The sequence below is a fragment of the Ceratotherium simum genome, chromosome 2 (genome assembly GCF_057802395.1).
Source record: "Ceratotherium simum simum isolate JZ-2026a chromosome 2, ASM5780239v1, whole genome shotgun sequence".
Taxonomy (NCBI): Eukaryota; Metazoa; Chordata; class Mammalia; order Perissodactyla; family Rhinocerotidae; genus Ceratotherium; species Ceratotherium simum.
Window position 1 is genome coordinate 44,726,453 of NC_141901.1, and position 21,364 is coordinate 44,747,816.

A 21,364-nucleotide genomic window follows, 5' to 3' on the forward strand; every position below is an offset into this window, starting at 1 on the left:
CAATATTCCTCCCAATTAAGCTCTGTCTTCAAAATTTTCTTTGCCATCTCCCTTGTTTATTCTTCCAGATAAATTTTAAAATAATTATATCCAATTCTAAAAGGACTCTATTGGGATTTTCACAGTAATTACAAGAAGCATAAAAATAAATTAAGGAAGAATTGACATCTTTACAATTTTAACTTTTTCTTCATGAAGTTTTCCCATATTTCTCAACAAAATTCAGTCATTTTCTTCACACAGATCATTGACATTTCAAAGTTTATTTCTAGGTATTTTATATTTGTTACATTATTTTAGGTTGTTTTCTAATGGGATATTACTGGTGTATGGAGGGAAATTTGCTAACTTGACAAGAAGTCCAATTGACACCCTAAGTGTCAATGCATTCTTTTGTTTCTTAGCTATCTCCCTGCAAGTACCACCCACAGGTCTGAGTTCTGCCCTCTGAGCTAGATAGAGTAAAACCCTCCTCCTCCTATGGGACAGATCTTCATCTCTTTGGAGGCTGCTATCATGTTTCCCATCGGCCTCCTTTAGCTAAATAACCCCAACTGAGAGGATGCAAATAGTATTTGGGAAAGATTCAAATGACAGTGGTGAGGAAGCTGGATTTGGGGCAGGTTAGACTAGAGGTGGGGGATCAGTGAGGACTAGCTTCTATGGTAATCCAGGTTTAAAAAAATGGGCTAAGACGTGACTGTGAACACAGCAAGGGGCAAATCTGAGAGAGATTTCAAGAGGAAACATTAGGATATGTTGACAAACTGGATATAAGGGATAAAGCAATAGAAAGAAGCGTCAAAGATGGCTTTAAAATTTCTAGCCTGAATCACTGAAAAGAGTGATTCTCTCTATTAAGAGAAAGTGTGAGAGGTTGAAAACAGGAGATAGTTTTGAAGGAAGTTATCTTCAGTCCTCCTGACCCTGAGATTACAATAGATCCAAGGAGAGAGGTCTGTCCGATAGACCAGTTGTGAGATAGCAGAAAATATATATATATTGGTCTCTGTTCCCAGTTCCTGGCACAGAGCTCCTGAAACCCTTGTAATTTCCTAAGTAATAAGAACACAAGGAGCATCTTTTGTTCTAATATTTGCTCTTTGACCCCGTCCCTGACACAGAGCTCCTGAATCCCCTGTAAATTCCTAAGAGATAAGAGCACTAGGAGCATCTTTTGTTCTACTGAGGTGACTTTGGGTGGGCTCCTGGATGAGGGCTGTTCACCAGAAAGACAAGCCACGATTGGAAGCTTGGAATTTTCAGCCTTGCCCCCACTTCTCCAGAGAGGGTAGAGGGGCTAGAAATGGAGTTGTTCATGATTGATCATGCCTACATGAGGAAACCTCCATAAAATCCCAATAGTATGGGGTTCGGAGAGCTTCCAGGTGGTGAACACATCCACATATCGGGAGGGTGATGTACCCCAACTCCATGGGGACAAAAGCTCCTGTGCTCAGGACCCTCTCAGACCTCACCCTATGTATCTCTTCATCTTGCTGTTCCTCTGTATCCTTTATCATATCCTTTAATAAACTGGTAAATGTTTCTGGAAAAAGTGTTTCCCTGAGTTCTGTGAGCCTCTCTGGCAAATTAATCGAACCTAAGGAGGGGTCATGGGAACCTCTGATTTGCAGCCAAGTCAGAGAGAAATGGGTAACCTGGGGACCTACTACTTGCAATTGGCAAGTGGGGGGGGGGGGGCAGTCCTGTGGGACTGAACCCTTAACCTTATCTCTAGGTAGATGGTGTCAGAATTGAGTCAAATTGTAGGACACCCAGCTGGTGTCGCAGAATTGCTTGGTGTGGGGAAAACCTCCACATATTTGGTGACCAGAAGTGTTCTGTGTGAGTAGTAAACAGGAAACACAGGTGAAAAATGGAGTTTTTCCTAAACACCAGTATTTTTCCGAATTTTTTCCTATAACAATACATTTTACATAGCAGGCTAGTTTGAACACAAAATCATATAGATAGATATACGATTCCCTAAACTCCCGCAGACAGACGCAAGTCTGGGCCTGGAATATGAGTGAGAGGAAGGAAGGGCCTAGGTGTGTAACCAGTGATAGATTAAGTCATGAGGACAAATGACTTCCTTCCCCTCATCTGTCTGAGATCCTGCGGTCTAAGACTTGGCAACCAATACCCTGTCAGGAAATTAATTATCCTGCCACCATCTACCCTCGATCCCATGTCCCAAAGGGCTCCAGGGGAAGAGAGATTCCAGCAGAAAGGCCACACACATTTTAGAGTTCAAAGAAGGTCTCACTGCCAACTCACAGAGCACACAGAGCTAGAAATTGCTCACCTTTAAAAAATATCTCCTTTATCCTCAGCCTGGATGAGGATTTTCCTTGGAGAAAGAGGGGTGAGAGAATATCCAGGTCTCCAACTTTGAATTTCAAGGCCATGGGGCTTAGAACTGGGACAGGGAAGATAGGAAACAATTTTTCCTTGCAAAGCTAGAGTCCTAAATCGAAGCGTGGAAAAGAGGCCAAGGGCCCCAGGCTAACATCTGCTTTTGGGTCAGAGCCTGAACAAGCTCAGGCCCAACTCTACAGCGCTTGGCACTGAGGAATAAGGGAGCTCAGGGGATTAGCAGAGGCTCTACAAAAAACAGCAGCACATATTGAAGAGCTGATCAAAGAGGGAAAGCTGCTTTTCCACCCCAAGGGACATTACCCTCCTCAGTCAAATTAAGTTGCTTTAAACCGCATCATGTCAGAGCATCTTTCCAGAGCAAAACTTGGAACATTTCATAGTGAAAGGTTCTTTTAAATAGAGATGAAAATGAGCCAATCAATTTTTGGATTTAGAAACTTACTTTAAAAAAAGTTCCAGTGCACCATTTGGTTGAAATACCAAAGTCTCTATCAGGTTTTTTTTTGTTCAGGGAGGGGACAGATGCAGAGGTGGGAGGACGGGGGTGGTTGTTCAGGGGGCAAGGAGTGCTCCTGGCAAGCTTCTATTCCCACACCGGGGCTGACGCTCCAGGTTTACAGGAGGCTGCTGATGACGGCTGCATGTCTGGGCAACGCAGAGAAACAGGACTTCATGGCAAAGGTCCCAGGGAGTCAGACTCAATTTTCCCTCCACAGAATATTCAAGCAGCACAGATGAGTTGGCTTACAAATGACATAACACAGGCAATAAACAGGCTGCTGAAGTCAGGAGCAGCTTACTCACCATACCCTTTCTCAGGCTCTGGGCTCTGTCTCATTCTCCTCCGGTCCCCATTCTCCATCTCTAACTGAAAAGGTTGCCAAGATATAAACTACCTTCCCCTCAACTACCTTCCCTTCCCACAGACCCTCCTTAGCCTCTGTGGCAAGCCCCTACTCCTTCCAGCACTGATTCAACTAAACTCTGGGAAATATACACCAGAACCACTTTTTTTTTGTCTGAGCAATCTCTTGAGAGCCCTGGGTCTAGTCTCCAGAATGGCTCCAGACCACTTCATTATCTCTAACCCGAAACTCTGCTCATCCCACCAAGCCCTTGAGGCCCAGTTAGAGGGACTCCCTTTCCTGTATGGCGGTAGACTCACTCCCGTCTTCCTTCAGCCTTGCAAGTCTTCTTGGCACCTTAGGCAACCCCACCCTCCTTCCACCCTCTTAATATTCTGAGAACAAGCACAGTCTAGGTATGCCCATGACAAATAAGACTGCCAGAGAAAGAAGAGAGCCCTGGCTGTCAGAAGACAAACTCAGGCCTGGAACAGGAGGAGGTTTCCACTGCACTCTGAAGCCTAGGGTGTGAATTAGCTGAGAAACAGAAGGGGGAAGAAAATCATAAGAGAAAAATTCACATTGTTTCAACTGATGGAGAAAGGGGAGCTAGAAAGGAAATAGCCAGGGATGAAGGGGGTTCTATTTCTAGTTTCTTTGGTCCAGAGAAGATTCGTCTAAATTCAGCTATGTCCCTGTTGGGCCCTGCAGTCAACAGCATTCTTGGCTGAAAGAAAAAAGTATCATTGGACTAATTGAACAATGCCCAGAGATAGCCAAAAACTAAACCCTTAAACAGCTGCAGTCAGCATTTCCATAGTGCTTTTCATTTCTGAAAAGGACATGGAATTACTTATCTACCTCCAGTGCTGATCAGTCAATCTCGAAGTAATCACAGGGACTTCTGACTCTGACCAGTTCTTTTCCAACTGAGGAGGACACCAACCGGCCAAGCTTAGAGATCCCACAAGGCTACCACCAGACAGGGTCAAAGCTAAAGTTAGGGGCTACCTCCTATAATGAGGACTCAGACCACAGAGTCGAGCTGCTTAAGAGGAACATGCTAACTCCTCCAAATGCCACAAAGTCCTCACAACATAATGTTGGGATATCTGGACTACACCTCCCAGACGTGGACAACAGGGTGCCCATCCTCAAGAGACACTAAAAATGTTCTTTCATCCTCCCAAAGTGAAAAGAAACGAGGCCAAGAGCTCAAAGAGACACATTAGCGTAATTTATTACCTTCACCATACAAAGAATATGCCACAGAAAGAAAGATCAGGACTGGAAGGGCCCACGGAGATCACCCGGTCTGACTCCTCGTGTTACAAATGAGGAAGTTGCGTGAAGAACACCAGAATACCACATGGACAAAGCCACAAGTGAGCCCAGTCCTGAGACACAGAAACACACAGACTAAGCCTTCTGGTTTTGAGCCAAGTAGAACGTAAAGACTTAATCCAACGTTTGTTCTTAATTTTTCTGTGTCCTATAGTGCCACATTCTGATGCTTATCTCCTTCTTGAGGCTGCAGGAAGAGCCCTAAAGAAAACATGAGTGGCAAGTCATTCAGAGCCAGGATAACAGACAGATTATGGAGCAGAGGGGTGCAAAAGGGTTAGGGGAAGAATTCAACCCCTCCCCAAGAGTCCTGCCCGTAAACAACATACAGACCCCGATGCCTCAGGGCAAATATACTTGCCTTCCTGAGGTACAGATCAGGTTTGGAGGAGGAAGTGAAAAAAGCAAGCGGAGGAAAGAAAGACAAAGATTTATAACAAAGTCATTCTGAAATCAACAAGTCCAGTGGGAACATTCTTTTCCCAGCAAATCCAAACACCACAAGAGAAGGCTGTAGAACTCTGGTATTAAATCAGTAGTGAGATGTAAGCAAAAACACCAATAACTTAGCAAAATAAATACAAGCAGAGTTTCACGGAGATTGATGAAACCCAGTGAAAACAGTTTTTAGGCTCTGAGTCAAGAAGACTGAGGTGTACCTTGCACTGCATCTTAGGGGAAAACCCTAAGAGATTCTGGGAGTCTTCACAGCAGAGAGAAGTCACATGTACCTGTCCGTGCCCCTACAGAATCTTTCTTCTAAAATCTACTCCCTGATTGTCCATTCCCTTCTCCCCAGGAAAACAAGGCCGTCCAGTCAAAGTTGAGGTTCACTGACTCTGACCAGGCCATGACAGGCAGCCCCACCGTCTATCGGTAGGAGGCCTGGGTCAGCGTGGGCTGAGGGTGGAGCAAGCAGAAAAACAGTTTGTTGCTAAGAGCTGAGCCGTGTTTGCAGAAGGAAGTTCATTCCCCCAGGACACTCTCCAATCACTGTGGACATCTGCTTCCAGCTTCTAGGGCTGAAGCAAATCTTGTCCCCTCTCCCGACATGAAGAGGGTCTGGCTTCTGGGGCAGCTGAATTCCAGTCTACAACACAAGGGAGGCTCTGCTACAGAGAAGAATAGTAACTACAGGAATAAGGATACCGCCCTGGCTCCTGCCAACAGGATACCGTCCTCCAAAAGGCTGCAGTGTCCAGAGGAGGCGTCCATTCTCCGTCCGCCCAGCATACAGAGGACAGGAGTTTGGAAACGGCGGGATACATGAACCCCAAGCCCTGAGTGTAGCCAGGGAACAGTTCAGGAAGTCAAAACCAGTGCTAACAGCCTACAGGGGTGGTGGGCTTCTCTGCAGGCGACAGGCAACGGCAAAAGCAGCGTCCATCTCCTTCCGCTCATGTTTCCACCACTCGGATGAGAGGCATGGGCTTTGGGCTGGGGGGCTTGGATATCCTAATGCTGAAAAGAAAGTTGGAAAATTGAGTGCTGTGTTGTTGCCCACCCCTCACACAGCCGCCCTCCATGTCTCCTTCTGGAATTCTACACTTCTATCCCAGCTGATCTCTTGGGTTCCAAATGCTTTGAAACAGTCATTGTCAGTGACATCTAAGAGAAGACTTGGGGATGGTACTTTGCCTGGTGGCAGGGGTGATGAAAAGAGAGAAGGCAGTTACACAACTGACAAGTAGGTATGGCTGTGATTCTTGATTTTTTCAAAGTCTTGGACTTTTGAGAATCTCTTGGAAATCAAAGGCCCTCTCCCTAGAAATGTACATATATTACACATACACAATTTTTGCATACAATTTTAGGGGGTTCATACACCTCTAGCAGCTGTTCACGAGCCTCCTTAGGGTTGTGGTATCAGGCTCTGCTCTAACTTGGTTACGAAATGGTTTGGGTGGAGAATTGGTCAGATTAGACTGAGAGAACAAAGTTGGATTTAAAAGAGCCTTGTCCTGGGGCCGGCCCCGTGGCTTAGTGGTTAAATATGCGCGCTCTGCTACTGGTGGCCCAGGTTCGGATACCGGGCACCACTTGTCCGGCCATGCTGAGGCAGCGTCCCACATATAGCAACTAGAAGGATGTACAACTATGACATACAACTATCTACTGGGGCTTTGGGGAGAAAAAGGGGGAAAAAAAAAAAAGGCAGAGGATTGGCAATAGATGTTAGCTCGGGGCCAGTCTTCCTCAGCAAAAAGAGGAGGATTGGCATGGATGTTAGCTCAGGACTGATCTTCCTCACAAAAAAAAAAAAAGAAGAAGAAGAAGAAGAAGATAGAAAAAGCGCCTTGTCCTTGCCTTAGCACCAAAGGTTTCCCACAGCTCTGCCCCTCCTTCCCTCACTGCCTCCCTGCGCCCCACTCCATGCATGCCCACTTACCTGCCCAGGTTCTCTGTCTTGGCTTGGGTGCTGAAGTTGCCATGACTGATTTGTTTTTCTATCAGGTGTTCTATCCGGTCGTGCATTTCTAAATTCTATGATACAAGTTGTGACATTAGAATTGGCCTTCTTCTGGCTCGCCATTGTCACATTTAACTAGCTCATTCTGGTCTCTCCACCTCTGTGTCTGCACTGCTGCCGCCCCCACCCCTGCCATATGTGCCACCACCAGGATGCCCTGTCCCCTCATCTTCACCACTTCAGATTGCTCTCTTCCTCCAGTACTGGCTCCAGCGTCTCTCCCTGAGGAGGTGTTCGCTCAATAGCTCTGTGCAACACTGATCATTTCCTGTATATCCTCTCTATACATTTCCTGTATATAATTTCCTGTAGTCAACTGAGATATTTACTTGCCTTGTTGATTTGCTTTTCTAGAAAGTAATCTTAGGTCTTTTATTTTAATGTATTTTGTCTCTAAATCTAGACTGCAAACTCCCTAGAGGTAAACAATGCTGTCTCTGATTTCTTTTTATCTCCCCCACTACAAGGGATCTTCACACGGTGGCTGCAAAGCAATCTTCAGGTAGTCAATGGACAGGAAGGGCTCTGAGGTAAGGCAGAAATTAGACTAAGAAGAACTCTTTAGCTAATTGAGCCCATCACCTTAGCCACGGAGAAGACTCCACCTATAGAATGCCTCCTCCTCCAAAGCCCAGCTCCACTGTCAGCCCCTCTGCTAAGCCTATATAATCAGAATGAAGGGCCCGCCTCCATGCTGCCATGGTACAAGGCTTGCACCATGATGATATATCCCTTCAGAGTGGGGACAGGACTTACCATTGTTAGCAACTCCCTGAAGGTTCTCAGAAAATGTTTACTCAGCTGAACTGAAGATCAACCAACCATCCCAGATACTCACTTCCGAGCAGCAGCTAGACAGGACCAAGATCCCCTCCAGAGCCTCTCCCTCCCTTACGTCCAATCTTCTCTTCAAGACCCTGCTCCCTTCCCAGGGCTGCCAGTGCACACACCTCTGCTTCCACGTAGGCAATTTTCTCCTTGAGCTCCTGGATGGTGGTGTCCTTTGACTGGATCACAGCTTTTGAATTCTGGAGCTGCAAAGATGTGCGAGACATTGGAGCTCATTTTGAAATGACTCACTACACACTCACCGAACTTCACCCTGCTGCTGGGGGTAGCCAGCAGAGACAAAAGGCAGAGTTTTGCACCTCTCAAATGACTTGCTTAGCTTTTCTATAGAAGCCTCATTTCAATCAATATTAAACTCTTCATTATCCCAGGTGTGGGGGTAGAGGGTGTGAGGGGAACACCAACGTGATAATGCAAAATAATGGCTGATTCAAAAAACATTCCATTTGACTTTGGGAAACACAAATTATTTATTCACTCAAGAAATATTTATTAAGTGCTTACCATATGGCAGGCCCTGGTCTAGACAATGGGAAATAGCAGTAAAGAACAGAAAAATCCCAGCCCTCATGGAGCTGACTTACAGCAAATATGCCCTCCCAATGAGGGGGTCTTAAGTTCTCAAAACAATTCTGCAAATGGGCATATCCTGAGTATGCTACCCTAAAGCCCAGGCGGGGGAAGGCAGAAAGTCTGCCATGAGGTACAAAGGTTGATAATCCGCACACAGACAAGTGAGTTTATTGTGACTTAATTACTCATTTACCAGCACTCTTCAGAGCATAAGAGAGACACACTTTTTCCTTTTTTTCAGAAGGAAACAGAAGGCCAGTGACCAAAAACGTACAGAAAAGATGGGAGAAAAGTAAATCCCAATCATCCAAACCTAGTAACTGGTAGCCACAAATGTTTTATGGGCCACTTAAGCACATAAGCCAAGCTCCTCAGGAGAACAAATAAATAAAAGTGTAAACTTGGCAAGAAAACAGAGCTAGACTCAGTGCAGTGACTTCCAGAGTGGGTAACCCAGGGCAGGGTAAGATCTGACTCTGCTTACCTGCTCTATCATTTGCCGGACTTTCCGCTGCTGGCTCTTAAGCATGTCATCCAAGTGGTGGATCTTCTCCCGCAACCCAGCCACTTCCTTTTCCAGGTTAGCAGCCCTGCGGATTAAGACCAGAAGGCTGAGGCAAGGGGAAAAGATGCTTTCTCTACCCAGTCACAGGAAGAACCTTGGGCTCAGGGGGTTTCCATCAGGTGGGATTCCTTCTGCCGATTCCCCAGTGGTCTGCTCTAAGGAGGAAGTGGGGGGCACCTTAGAATAGCACAGTGCAAGCATCACTAGAGATCATTGAGTTCAAACGAAGAAACTGGGGCTCAGAAACGTTAGAAGGGAGAAGTCATTCTAGATAGCTCTAGAGGGTAAAACTAGACCCAATAGGTAGGTGTTCCAGGGAAGTAGTTCTTATCTCAACACAAAAAGACCTTCTCAGTATTAAAGCTGTCAGAAAGTGGACTGCCTCATGTGTAATGAGCTCCTCATTCCTGGAAAGAATCAAGTAGGAGCTGGGATGATTATACCTAACACCACCAAGCTGTTAGTAGGGATTTTATATCAAGAGGAAAATAAGATCTGAGGATCCTGAAAGCCTCTTCACACAAGTCTATATTGAAGTCTCCCAAGTGCCAGACACTGCTGTTTCCTTTGCATCTCCTAAGCAAACTGGGCCAAAATCCCTAAAGGTCAGGCGGCTGGGGAGAGTGTCCAGGAGCTCAAGTGCTTGGCGTAGGGGTGGGGTAAAATGCAATCTGAGCTCCCCAACATAGTTCCTAAATTTCAAACATTCTAAGTTTCCACCCTCAGCTTTCCAGTGCCCTATTTTTCAGTCTCCTTTTATTAAAAAAAAAAACCCACACCATTTATGATGTATAGCTATCATTTGCCATTCCTAAGCCTCGATTTTAGATTATCTGGTTTTGTTGTTTCTCCTACTCCTTCCTCTCAGTCACCTTCCTGTGAGCACCCCAACCACTGAGGAAGAGAGAAGGCTGAGTAATTTAAGTTACCGCTATCAAGTTGAGTCCAAAAGGAGGCTACAATAAGATATTTGCATCTTCCATGCCAGGCAGGCCTAGATCAAGGTTATCCCAAAGGAGAGAAAATGCCCCCAGTACACTGAGGGATCCAAGAAGGCAAGGACTGTGCCTGACAATATTGGAATTCCTTAGAAGACCCTTCAGGTAATGTCTGTTGAATTTATAAAGGTCCAACATATACAATGAAGACTAAATATAATATGCTAACGTTAAATTTGATTTACCATTTGAGATCTTATTAATTGCCAATGGCATGAAGAATTTCCAAATTCTCGAAGGTCCAGGATGGCCCAATCTTTGCTCTGTAGATTTCACTGATCTGGGGCCTCTAATTCCCTCTAATCAAAGGGAATTTGCAAAATCCTCTAACCCTGGAGTAGAAAGAATATCAGAGATCTCCTATCTGTCACTGCTGTCAGGTGGTTCTCAGTTTCTGAGTTGCCTCAAGTGAAAGGAAGTTCAGTATTTCTTCATGAAGATGCTCTCTGTACTTTTCACCAGCACAACTTGTGAGGAAGTTATTCAATTTTACCCTCAAATAGTTTACAGTCAGTTTTTGTTTTGCGGGGAGAAGACTGTGGTGCAATGAAATCACACCCACATCCAGTGTAACAGCCTGTGGAATGAGGTGCTGCAAGGGCCAAGGCTTTACCAGCTCTCACTTGACCTTGGCTCTGAAACTGTAAAAGTCTTTTCTTTAGGTTATTACTCCATGGAAAACGAACTCCCCAGAGATGGCAGTCTCCCAAGCAGTATCTCCCCGGGCAGGCCCCACCCTGAGCAGATACCTTGTGAGTCAGACCTGGAAGATCTGACATCAGCACCAGCTTCCTCCCCAGGTTTGGCCACCACAGGAGCCGCAGGCTGCGTGGCCTGCCCTCCCCTCCCTGCACCCCAACTTCATAGTGAACCAGGGCCCTTACTTTTCTTGTTCTGCTTGGCAGTCAACGTTCTTGCTTCGAAGTTCCTCCAGGGCTGTCTCCCCTTCCCTGACTTTCACCAGTAAGGCCTCATACTCCTGGACGGGCCAAAGGAAAGACAATCTAGGATGAAAAAAGGGCAAGAGTTTCTGCATTTGGGGTGAAATGGGCACTAGGGCTGGGACTCAGCCCCTACTGGGACTGGGCCAGCTGCCAAAAAGCAGCAGGCCAAGCTGGTTTGATGGGGCGCCCTCATGTCAGGGATAACTCTTCCCACCCTCAGCACACAGAAACTTCCCAGCCTCACCCAGCTGCCTAGAAGGAGAGCTTGGCCCTGCTTTATCCCAGCCCACCTGCCAGCTATGGTTGCCAATCCCCAAGGAACCAGACCGAGTGGTTCCTTAAGAACATTATTCAAAAGCCCATAAAGGGCAGCTGTACAAGAACTGGACTAAAATGGAAATGGGTTCAACTCTGGTTAGCAAGGGCTGAAGTTAGATTAAAGAAAGACCTTCCCATTCCTTAAGGACTAAAAGGTACTGAAAGATATTCGCCAAAGGAAGCTGTGACGTATACTTTTCTGGAGCTGCTCAGAAAAGGAGAGTCTCGGCAACCATCTCAGCAATCCCAGGGCACCTTCCGGCCCAGGAGTCTAGGCATGAACAGCAAGACTCCAGAAGTTACCGTCTCCATTCCGAGCAAGCGCCTCTGCAGCTCTCCGATTTCCACCTCTTTCTGCTCCGCTCTGTCCTCTGCTCTCTGAAGAGCCACACGACTCTGTTCTGCTTCTCTCTGGTACTGGTTGAGTGTGACCTAAGACACAAGATGGGGATGTGTGAAGTGGGGGGAAAGAAAAGAGCAAATGTGGATAAAAATCTTAGAAAAGAACCTAGGAATCTGGGTGCAGTGATGGGAGAAGGGAGGCAACTCTGATGAGCACACCGCCATCTCCCATTCACTGTGCTAGGACCACTCAGGAGACTAGCAGATTAACTCTGTTCCCAGGGTTAATTGGCAGAGTGTTGACAGAGCTCTATTTTACAGTGACACCTGGACCCCCAAGCACCACTTTCCAGATGGCTGACTTCAACATCCCCACCAGTCCTCCAGTGCCACCCAAGCTTAACCCAGTGTCATGGCTTTCTTACAAATGCAAACGCAAAGAATCCAGGGGAGGGTATCTCCATGTCCTTCCTTCTGTTTCCCCACTCTTCCTCGCCCTCACTTAAAGCAATACAGCGGCCTGCATACAAGGCCAAAATGGTACCTGGAGGGCTACCAAGCACCAGGAAGAATTTGTTTTTTATCTCAGATGATAAACCAATTTGGAAAAAGATAGAAGCAGAATTTTAGAACAAAAAAGTAAAGTAAGAACTTGCCTCCTTCCCTCCCACATGCATTTTTCCAACTCCTAATTATCCTTCAGGTCTCAGCTTAGACACTCCTTCTTCCAGAGAGCCTCTGAGCCTGGGTGAGTAGCCCTTCCTTTGCGTGCCCGCAGAGGACACACAGCTCTTCTCTCTTACAGCACTGAGTGGATTTTGCCCGGTCACTTGTGTGCACCCCACAGTAGACCGTCAGCTTCATGACAGCAGAGACCTTGGGCACCATTACATTTCCAGAGCTCAGCAGAGTACCCAGCACACAGTCACTGCTCTATAAAGTCGTGAATGGAACTGATGTTCATCTAGTCCAACCCTCTCCTTTCGCAACTAAAGGTCAACTGACCTATTCAAAGTTACACAGCTAGTGAATGACAGAGCCAGTGCTAGAACCCAGTTACTTTACCATCCATGTCAATGCTTTCCAGTTACCCTACACTGACTCCCCAGTCGCTTGCTAAAAAAGAATCCAGGTAACCGCTGGAAAGTCTAACCAGCCCTAGGAAAATAGAACACCAGCAGCTAGTTTGTCTGGCTGCTCCTCAAGTCAGAATCAGGGAGGAGAAAGGAAAGCACAGGATGATGTGAGATGGGAAGTATCCATGCAGCACACTAGCCCTGTCTGCAGCAAACTCGCTGCAAATCCTTCCAGACAGCAAGCAGCCAGTAGAACGAGAAATCCATGCTTAATGGCAGGTTATTTTCATGGTAATTGACAATCTTGCCCTTCCTACCCCCAGGTTCAAAAAAGTAGACCAGAGAGTCTAATTCACTAGGAGAGACTGAGAAAAGCCTTCAAAAGTCTCATATTAGCCTAGAACAGGCCAGCCCCATGGGCAGGAACTTAAAAACAAGGTCTCTCATTTCTGTACATAAACACTGCACCCAGGTTGATGTGTGCTTGGAGCACAGTGTTAACGGGCCATGGACTGATCCTCACATCCTGCGGTAAGATCACAAAGGAAAAAAAACACACTCCCCTGCCACACCTGTCCCTACAGCTCCAACCAGCCCTGCCCTAAAGGAATCTCTTAATCATAAGAGGCTGTACCAACTACCCCAATAGTGGGAACAGCCCAGAGAGCACCTCTTGTTGCAGCTGGGTGCTACGTACCATGGGGTTGAAAGGCAGCCCCTTCTAAGAACCCATGGGCACGTGACTAGCAGAGCCCTCTGTGTGTGGCCAAAACCGACAAGTAATTCATAATGCCCCTCGATGCAGAAATTTCTTTCCAAAATTCAGTCTGGTCAGTGCTGCAGCCTCAACCTTCCCATCCTCCTGTTCTGCTCCAAGAAAGTAGGGAACAGCTGGTCACCACACTGATACATCACCAACCAAATTATCCAAATTGTGTAATCTGAAATAGATGCACCTAACTCCTTGATTGTACAGCTACTTTGTTCTGAGGCCAAACTAATCTCAGTATCACCCTAAGTCTAAACTATTTAACCTGCTTGTTAAAGTGATCGCTAAGAAAAATACAGGATAATTATGTTTCTGAAACCCTATAAGGAATATATTTACAAATACTATCTCACTTAATCCGCACACTGAACTTGTGATGTATATTTCATGACCCCTTTTTGAAAAAGTTGAAACTGATGCTGAGAGAGGCTAAATTACTTGCTCAAGTAAGACTTCAACTACTCTGTAGGCAGTTGATCCTTCTCAGTGCCCTTCTTCCTCACCCTCAATCTTCCTCTCAAAAATTCTCTCTTAGTCCCATGAAAGAGAGGAGTTCAGGCTGGCTTCCTCTCTCCACCAGCTTCTGGCATGCCTGGGCAGGGCATAATCCTATCATTACATATTTATGACATAAAAAATACTTTCCATGTGGATGAACAACAGCAGATAACAGACGGTTAACCTTACACAGACTAGCTAAAACAACTGCCCAGTGTACTTCATTTTATACTCAAAGAATTTTCTGGAAAGTATGGAAGACCTCACACTTAGTAGTGGGGTGCTTTACTCTCTCTATATAGACTTTTGTATTTTTTTAATCTTCTATCTAAAGTCCTCTGACTCCATGGGCACAGTTCTTTCTATGACCACACAGATTCATCAACTCATCCAGTCCACACTTATAAGGCACCCACCTTATACCAATTATTGTGCCAGACACTGGGGATGCAGTGGTGAACTTGACAGCAATGGCCCTTCCCTGTATGGTGCCTAGAACCCAGTAATTCTTACTGTGGAACTTACAGAAACAACTTCTGAATTACCTGCTATCCCAGACCAGCACCACTGCTCAACTTTAGTAGAGCAGAGACTCAAGAGTTGACCTTCAAACTATGGGCTAGACTTACACAGCAAAAACTGTAAATATCCAGGAGAGGGAAAAGCAGATAGGAAGTGCCCCAGGCCCCAAAGCCTAGCCTTTCTAGTTGATGGCACCCAGCCAGAAAGACATGACGTCTATGCCGAGAAAGTCACTGGCACCTGCATCCAGCAGCTGAACGCTTAGGGCACCTTCTCCCCAAATCCCAAGTCTCACCTCAAAAGCCACACGGTCTGACTGGTGCTGCCGCTCAGCCTCCTGCAGCTTAGCAAGCAAGTCCTGCACGGTCTTCCTCAAGCTCTCGGCATCTTCATTTATATAGGTGTTCGCCTATGGCCAGAGCAGGGAAGGCAAGGTGAAGCCAATACGTTTGTAACTGGGTAAGAGAAGGCACCCCCTCACATGCATACTTGTTTGGACCATCTTGTCCAGACCACCCTCCCTAAAGAATTTTCATCATACAAGAGGAGAGTTAGTCTTAGGCACTCAGCAGTTCTGAGTTATTCATATGAAAACACTCTCTTCTCTTCATACCCTAGAACTTAACTAGCATCAAATCACCCAATTATTTAGGTGGGTAATTTAGGACATACTCAGTAATTGCTATACATGTATCAACTGACTGATTAACAAGTAGGTTTATGCTGTCCTCATGTGTGTGTCCTGCGTCCATTGGACTCGAGCTCTCTGAGAGCAGGGACCATGTTCCCCTTTGGACAACAGTTCCCCAATGGCAGGGAATGTGCCACACCCATCACGAGGGGCACATCCCAAAGGCACATCTTTCATTGTTCTCTGCACCTAGCACAGAGATTAGCATGTAAAGGGTTACTGATGGACAGGCAGGTTTAGGGAAAGGCACCCATAAGTCCAGGAATCTGATTCGATGTGTGCAAAGGTGTCTCATCGAGGTTACTGTGAGTCTTTCCCCCAGACACACCCAATCGTGGGTTGGTAGTTAGGGCTGAGCTGGCATGTAGGGTCTCGCCCCCATCTCTGCCACACAGACACCAGACACTTCAGTTAGCAGCTCCCTGTGAGCCTGACAGAAAAATCTCCCCATCTTGCACAGTGAGAAGCAGCAACACCTTCAAACTAGAGTGTAGAGTTCTCGGTGGGGAGGAGGGCAACAGGGTCCCAGTTGCTGCCTTATTACTGAGTCCTATGGGCCTTCATTTCTTTATCTGTGAACAGTGAGAAGACGCCTCACCACGCCCTGCCTTACAGGCTGCCTCAAAAATAAGTAAGATAATATCCAGTAGGGCCTGGAGCTTGTGAGAAGAAAGAGGCTGAACAGATAATACTGGGTGTTATTATAACTTGTTGTCAACAGCATATTTGCCAAATATGGTAATTTGGGAGAAGGGAAAAATCCAAACTCACATCTAAAGTCAGTGGTAGAATCACAACATTCCAATCTAGCCGTCAATAAGTTATAATTCCCCTACATCTGTACCTAAGCTGCTGGGCAGGTGAGAATAACTTAGAAGGCTCTTGGAGCATAACTATTACGTGTTTATTTCAGATGACGTTCTCATAAGACTACACAAAGACACAGAAAATTTTCATGACATAGTATGAAGAGAAAAAAGGAAATTATAAAACTTTACATGTAGGAGTAAGAAACAACAAACTAGATTTTAACACAGCAAGGTAGATTCTAAAAACAGGTGTTGGATAAAAATGGAAAAAACAGAAATACAGTACAAGTTCATTACGAAAATTGAAAACATATGTAACAGGCACATTTAAATCATATATTGAATATATTAGAGTACCCTTTATTGGGGCAGCGGAGAGGAAAAAAAGAAAAGTAAAACCAGTGAGAAGCCATCATGGGACCAATGATGACAATGTATCCCGAACTGATGGGCAGGTCTGATTCAACTCTGCACTTGAGGGCCAAAAAAACCCAATCCAAAAAAATACCCACCCCAAACAAAGAAACAAATACAAAGAAATGCTATATACAGTATAATCTCAGTATTGTAAATATATATTTGCATTGAAGGAAAGACAAAAGAAATTTCACCAAACTGTGGTTTTTCTCTGGGCAGATTACAATTGATATTTTTTCTTTCACTTTTCTGTGTTTCTGAATTTCCCAAATTTTCTACAATAAGCATGTCTTATATTACTATATAATCACAAAAATATAATAACAAATGTCATTTAAGAAAAAGTACAGCCATGTTTATTTGTCAATTACATCTCAATAAATCTAGGGAAAAAAGTTAAAAAAAGAAAAAGTTTAGGCTGGCCCGGTGGCGTAGTGGTTAAGTTCATGCGTTCCGCCTCAGTGGCCTGGGGTTCGCAGGTTCGGATCCCGGGCACAGACTTATCAAGCCATGCTGTGACAGGGACCCCATGTATAAAATGGAGGAAGATAGGCACAAATGTTAGCTCAAGGCCAACATATGGTAGCTGAGGGCCAATCTTCCTCAGCAAAAAGAGGAGGATTGGCAGCAGATGTTAGCTCAGGGCTAATCTTCCTCACAAAAAAAAAAAGAAAGAAAGAAAAGAAAAAGTACAGCCATGGAAGGAAATACTATGTCATTACTCAAAAGAATGATGTAGATCCACATGTACTAAGATGGAAAGAAGGTTATAATATAGGCTTCAGTTTAAAAAAATTTAAAAAAAAGCAAGGAATAATCTATTTATCATGACCCTGTATTTGTGAAGAATATGTGAATATTATATAGACATAATTTATACATGTATATATGGTACATGTGTATATATCAATATACATATCTATATACACATGGTATTTAAATACGGTTGTCTGTGTATAGAAAAACACTCTAGAATATTGGTACTCAACTTCGGCTAAACATTAGAATAACCTGAAGAGCTTTTAAAAGTCCTGACACCCAGGCCACATCTCAGACCAATTAAATTACAGTCTCTGGGGCTGGCACACAGGCACTGTATCCTTTAAAGCCCCCAAGGCCATTCCAGCGGGCATTGAAGGCTGAGAAGCACTGCTCTAAAAGGGTCCACCCACTTCAGTCTGTTAACAGTGGATACTTCCAAGGAGTGGGATTGGGGAAAGAGAGTTACTGCTTTATATGTTTCTCCATTGTTTGAATATTTACAGCCAGTAACTCTTACTGTTACTCTTATACTTAGTGAGAGAGAGAAAGCAATAACCAAAGGGATGAGGGAAGACGATCTCCTGCCTCCTGGCTAAGGAGTAGTTACCAATGTTTTCCCTGCCACCTACCTCAGGTGGGCTGCTATGCAGCGTCGTGGGACTCTGGCTAAAGCCATTTGGCTTTTCTAGCACCACCTGTTCAACGAAAAATAAAATTGGTAGTTAAAACAGTCCCAAGCAACCAACTTCGAAACATTATTCTTCTAAGATCTCAAATCTTAGAAAGAAAGAAAGTGAGAGAGAAAGAAGGAGAGAGAGAGAGAAGGAGGTAGGGGAGGAGGTAGAGGAAGAGGAGGAAGAAAAGGAAAAAAAGACTTCCAGTGCTCTGGGAAAATAGAAAGGAGAGGGGTGGAGAAACGTGCACGGCCTTGAGAGGGAATACTTCAGCCTTGTAGGGAGGATGAAGGAAACCTCAGCTAACATCTTTCAGCAGACTGGAAAATATGCAGGCCCACTCCTCGAAGCCCAGGGAATACAAGCAGCTGCCTGTCAGTTTCCCTTGCCCCTCAGGGATCCTGACAATGCTTGACAAAGCATAAATCACAAGGAGAAGCAGCATTTGCTGCAATTCTTTCCAACCCAAAGCCTAATTATTCATTGTACGACTGCTAGTTCGTGCAAACAAGGGGCCTGGACTTTTGGGCCAGTCTCTGAGCACATTAGTTTCTTCAGTCACCTGACAAAGCACCTCCACCAGCCAGATGTGAGCTCAGGCAGTGGAAATCCTACCTTCAGCCAAAGCAAAATGAATTACGGGGAATCCGCCACACAAGCCTAGTACACGCCCAAGCCAAAGAGGAACTTTGCTGGCACTAGCTGCTAGGTCACTGTTCCCCTCAAGAGAATGAGGGCAAGGGCTAAGAGTGAAAGACCACCCCACCTAAACCAAATGCAAATGAAGGAGATACAACTCAGAATCTAAAGGATGAGGGTGAAGTCATGGAAGAGACAGTTCTGCTCTCCTTAGGACTTTTCTATCCTCAAATTTTGGAAAAGCTGAAAAGCAGAGTCCCAGGATTATCCATCCCAAGAAGCCTTCTCCAATCAGTTCAGCCTAACAAACATTTCCTGATGATCTTCTGCATCCCAGACCCTGTGCTGGGGATGGGGATACAGAGATGGGAGGTGAACACTAACCTCAAGGAGTGTCCCACCCCAGGGTAGCAATAGCTATACATACAACAGATAAATAACAGACAAGGACCAAGACTTCCAATTCACACTACAGGTGTCACCCAAATTAAGCAAGATCAACTTATGAGAAGTTTGGATTTATAGGTGACTGTCTGCTTTGTAAGACTTTGTAGGGCCGGCCCCATGGCTTAGCGGTTAAGTGCATGCGCTCCGCTACTGGCGGCCCGGGTTCGGATCCTGGGCGTGCACCGATGCACCGCTTATCCGGCCATGCTGAGGCCGCGTCCCACATACAGCAACTAGAAGGATGTGCAACTATGACGTACAACTATCTACTGGGGCTTTGGGGGGAAAAAAGGAGGAGGATTGGCAATAGATGTTAGCTCAGAGCTGGTCTTCCTCAGCAAAAAGTGGAGGATTAGCATGGATGTTAGCTCAGGGCTAATCTTCCTCACAAGAAAAAAAAAAAAGACTTTGTATTACAAGAAGATTGATCACAGAATCCTTATAGATAAGAGGTTATGCCAATAACTTAACAATAATCTTTTTACATAAATTCAGTTTTTGTACAGTGTTTTAGGAACAAGTGTATTTATACATGGGCTGATATGTGTAAATGCTGGAGAGCCCTAACAAGGTTGTAAGTGCTCTGAGAAGCCAGCACCACCTATATTCTCTCCTTTCCTGGCAGTGGTGTTAGATTCAGCACCCACTGGGTGACTGGTAAATGGGACTCCCTGGCACAACCCCACCTCTTCAGTGGGGACCATTTCCTATTACCTGTATCTCCTGTTCATGGAGAGAATCTCCTGGATCCCTGTTGAGTTTGCTACTTATATCCTCCCGGAGCTTCTGTAGGCAATTCCTGGCCTGAGAGGGGAGGGCAAGAAGCTTTAGCTTTGGGATAGGGAAGAAGAGCACACCAACTCACCCCACTCTGTAGCCATCCCCAACCTGTACTCCTATGAGTCAGGTGCTGTTCTAAGCACTGGCTGGGGGAAGGAGGGACTCCAGGCAAGTGGGGCTGCAGCCCAGTCCCTCCTACACAAGCAACATAATAAACAAAACCCCTGCCCTGGTGGAGCTGACACTCCAGTTGGGCAGACATACAATACAAAAGACAAGTGCCAAGGAGCAACATGAGCCAGGGTGAGGGTTAGGCAAAGTTTGGGAGGCGAGGTTAGCAATTTTAGATAGGAAGGCTAGGGGATAGTGCTAGCATATGGTATTTAATAAGTACTTGCTGATTAATGGATTAATGAACTAATGGAAGGGTCAGAAATGATTTCTGACACATTAAGGGGCATAAGGTGGCACTTTGGAGATATGAAGGGAGCAGAAGGGAGAAAATCGGAACCCACAAGAAAAGGGAGCCAAAAAAGTGTGAGGTTTAGAGAAATGACCTAGGTCATTTCCACAGAGAGAAGGGATGCCCACCTCCTGGATGTACTGGACCTCACTCTTCAGCTGGTTAATATTATTCTCATGAATCATCTTGTCTCCAGACCTCCCCTTCAAGTACACCTGAAATAAGGAGAACGATACTATTTAGTTAAGAAACCTCCAGTTAAATTAATTCCACACAGGCAGCCTCGTACACTATTGGTGGGAGGGTAAGTTGTTACCACCTTTCTGGGTGGCAATTTGGTGCTTCAGATCAGAAGACTTAAAACCATATTTACTCCTTGACCTATCAAATCTACTTCTGGAAATTTATCCTAATGAAATTAATTCGCTAAACTGGCATAAACACACGTATATATGTAAATTCATGGAAAGAGGGTTGTAAGAGGGAATTTACACATTTTTCTCTGTACAGCATGCTTGAATCTTTACAATTGAGAAAATATTTCTTTATTACTTGTATTATAAAACACATACACAATTTAGTAACATATATGTTCAGCAAAATATTGTTTATGGCTGCAAAAAAATGGAAACAGACAAAATGTCCAACAATGAAGGATTACTTAAATTATGGTATTTCTATAATACAAAACAATGCAGCCATTAGAATGCCAGACATTTACCTTTATGGACACAGAAGACATTAAAACTACCATAAAAGTGTGGGAGGCAAGCAAATTGTAGAATAGAATGTATAATACAATTTTATTTTTTTAAAAAGTACTATGCATAGGAAAATGTCTGGGAGGATACACAAAGTGTTAACAATGATTACATTGATAGAATGATGGGGTAGTTTTACTTTCTTCAAGGGCCATGCAATGACTTTGAGTAACAAAAAGAAATTAATTGAAGGCATCCAGATTGGAAAGGGAGAGGTAAAACTATCTCTGTTTGCAGACGACGTGATCACGTATTTAGAATATCCTAAGGAATCCACTTAAAAACTATTAGAACAAATAAATGAATTCAGCAAAGTTGTAAGATACAAGATCAATATACAACAAATAGTTGTATTTCTATACACTCGAGAGGAACAATCCAAAAATGAAATTAAGAAAACAATTCTATTTATAATAACAACAA

The 21,364-nt window shown here is 44.8% G+C and overlaps 1 protein-coding gene across 5 annotated transcripts in view; it reads right to left on the reverse strand.

The window, feature by feature from the left end:
- Positions 1-244: 244 nt before the first annotated feature.
- TUFT1 (tuftelin 1) overlaps positions 245-21,364 on the reverse strand; it is a 37,430-nt gene continuing 16,310 nt past the window's right edge. For 4 of the 5 annotated variants that reach the window (XM_004436019.3, XM_004436018.3, XM_087443236.1 and 1 more), the window contains 10 exons: positions 20,309-20,395; positions 19,652-19,741; positions 17,807-17,872; positions 14,794-14,907; positions 11,595-11,723; positions 10,914-11,008; positions 8,951-9,056; positions 7,995-8,078; positions 6,964-7,058; positions 245-6,035 (listed from right to left, as the gene is read on the reverse strand). In XM_004436019.3, the coding sequence (XP_004436076.2) occupies positions 5,972-6,035; positions 6,964-7,058; positions 7,995-8,078; positions 8,951-9,056; positions 10,914-11,008; positions 11,595-11,723; positions 14,794-14,907; positions 17,807-17,872; positions 19,652-19,741; positions 20,309-20,395 (930 nt within the window). In that variant the 3' untranslated portion in view covers positions 245-5,971. The remainder of the gene's footprint in view (positions 6,036-6,963; positions 7,059-7,994; positions 8,079-8,950; positions 9,057-10,913; positions 11,009-11,594; positions 11,724-14,793; positions 14,908-17,806; positions 17,873-19,651; positions 19,742-20,308; positions 20,396-21,364) is intronic. The other variant, XM_014791829.2, reaches the window with a different exon arrangement.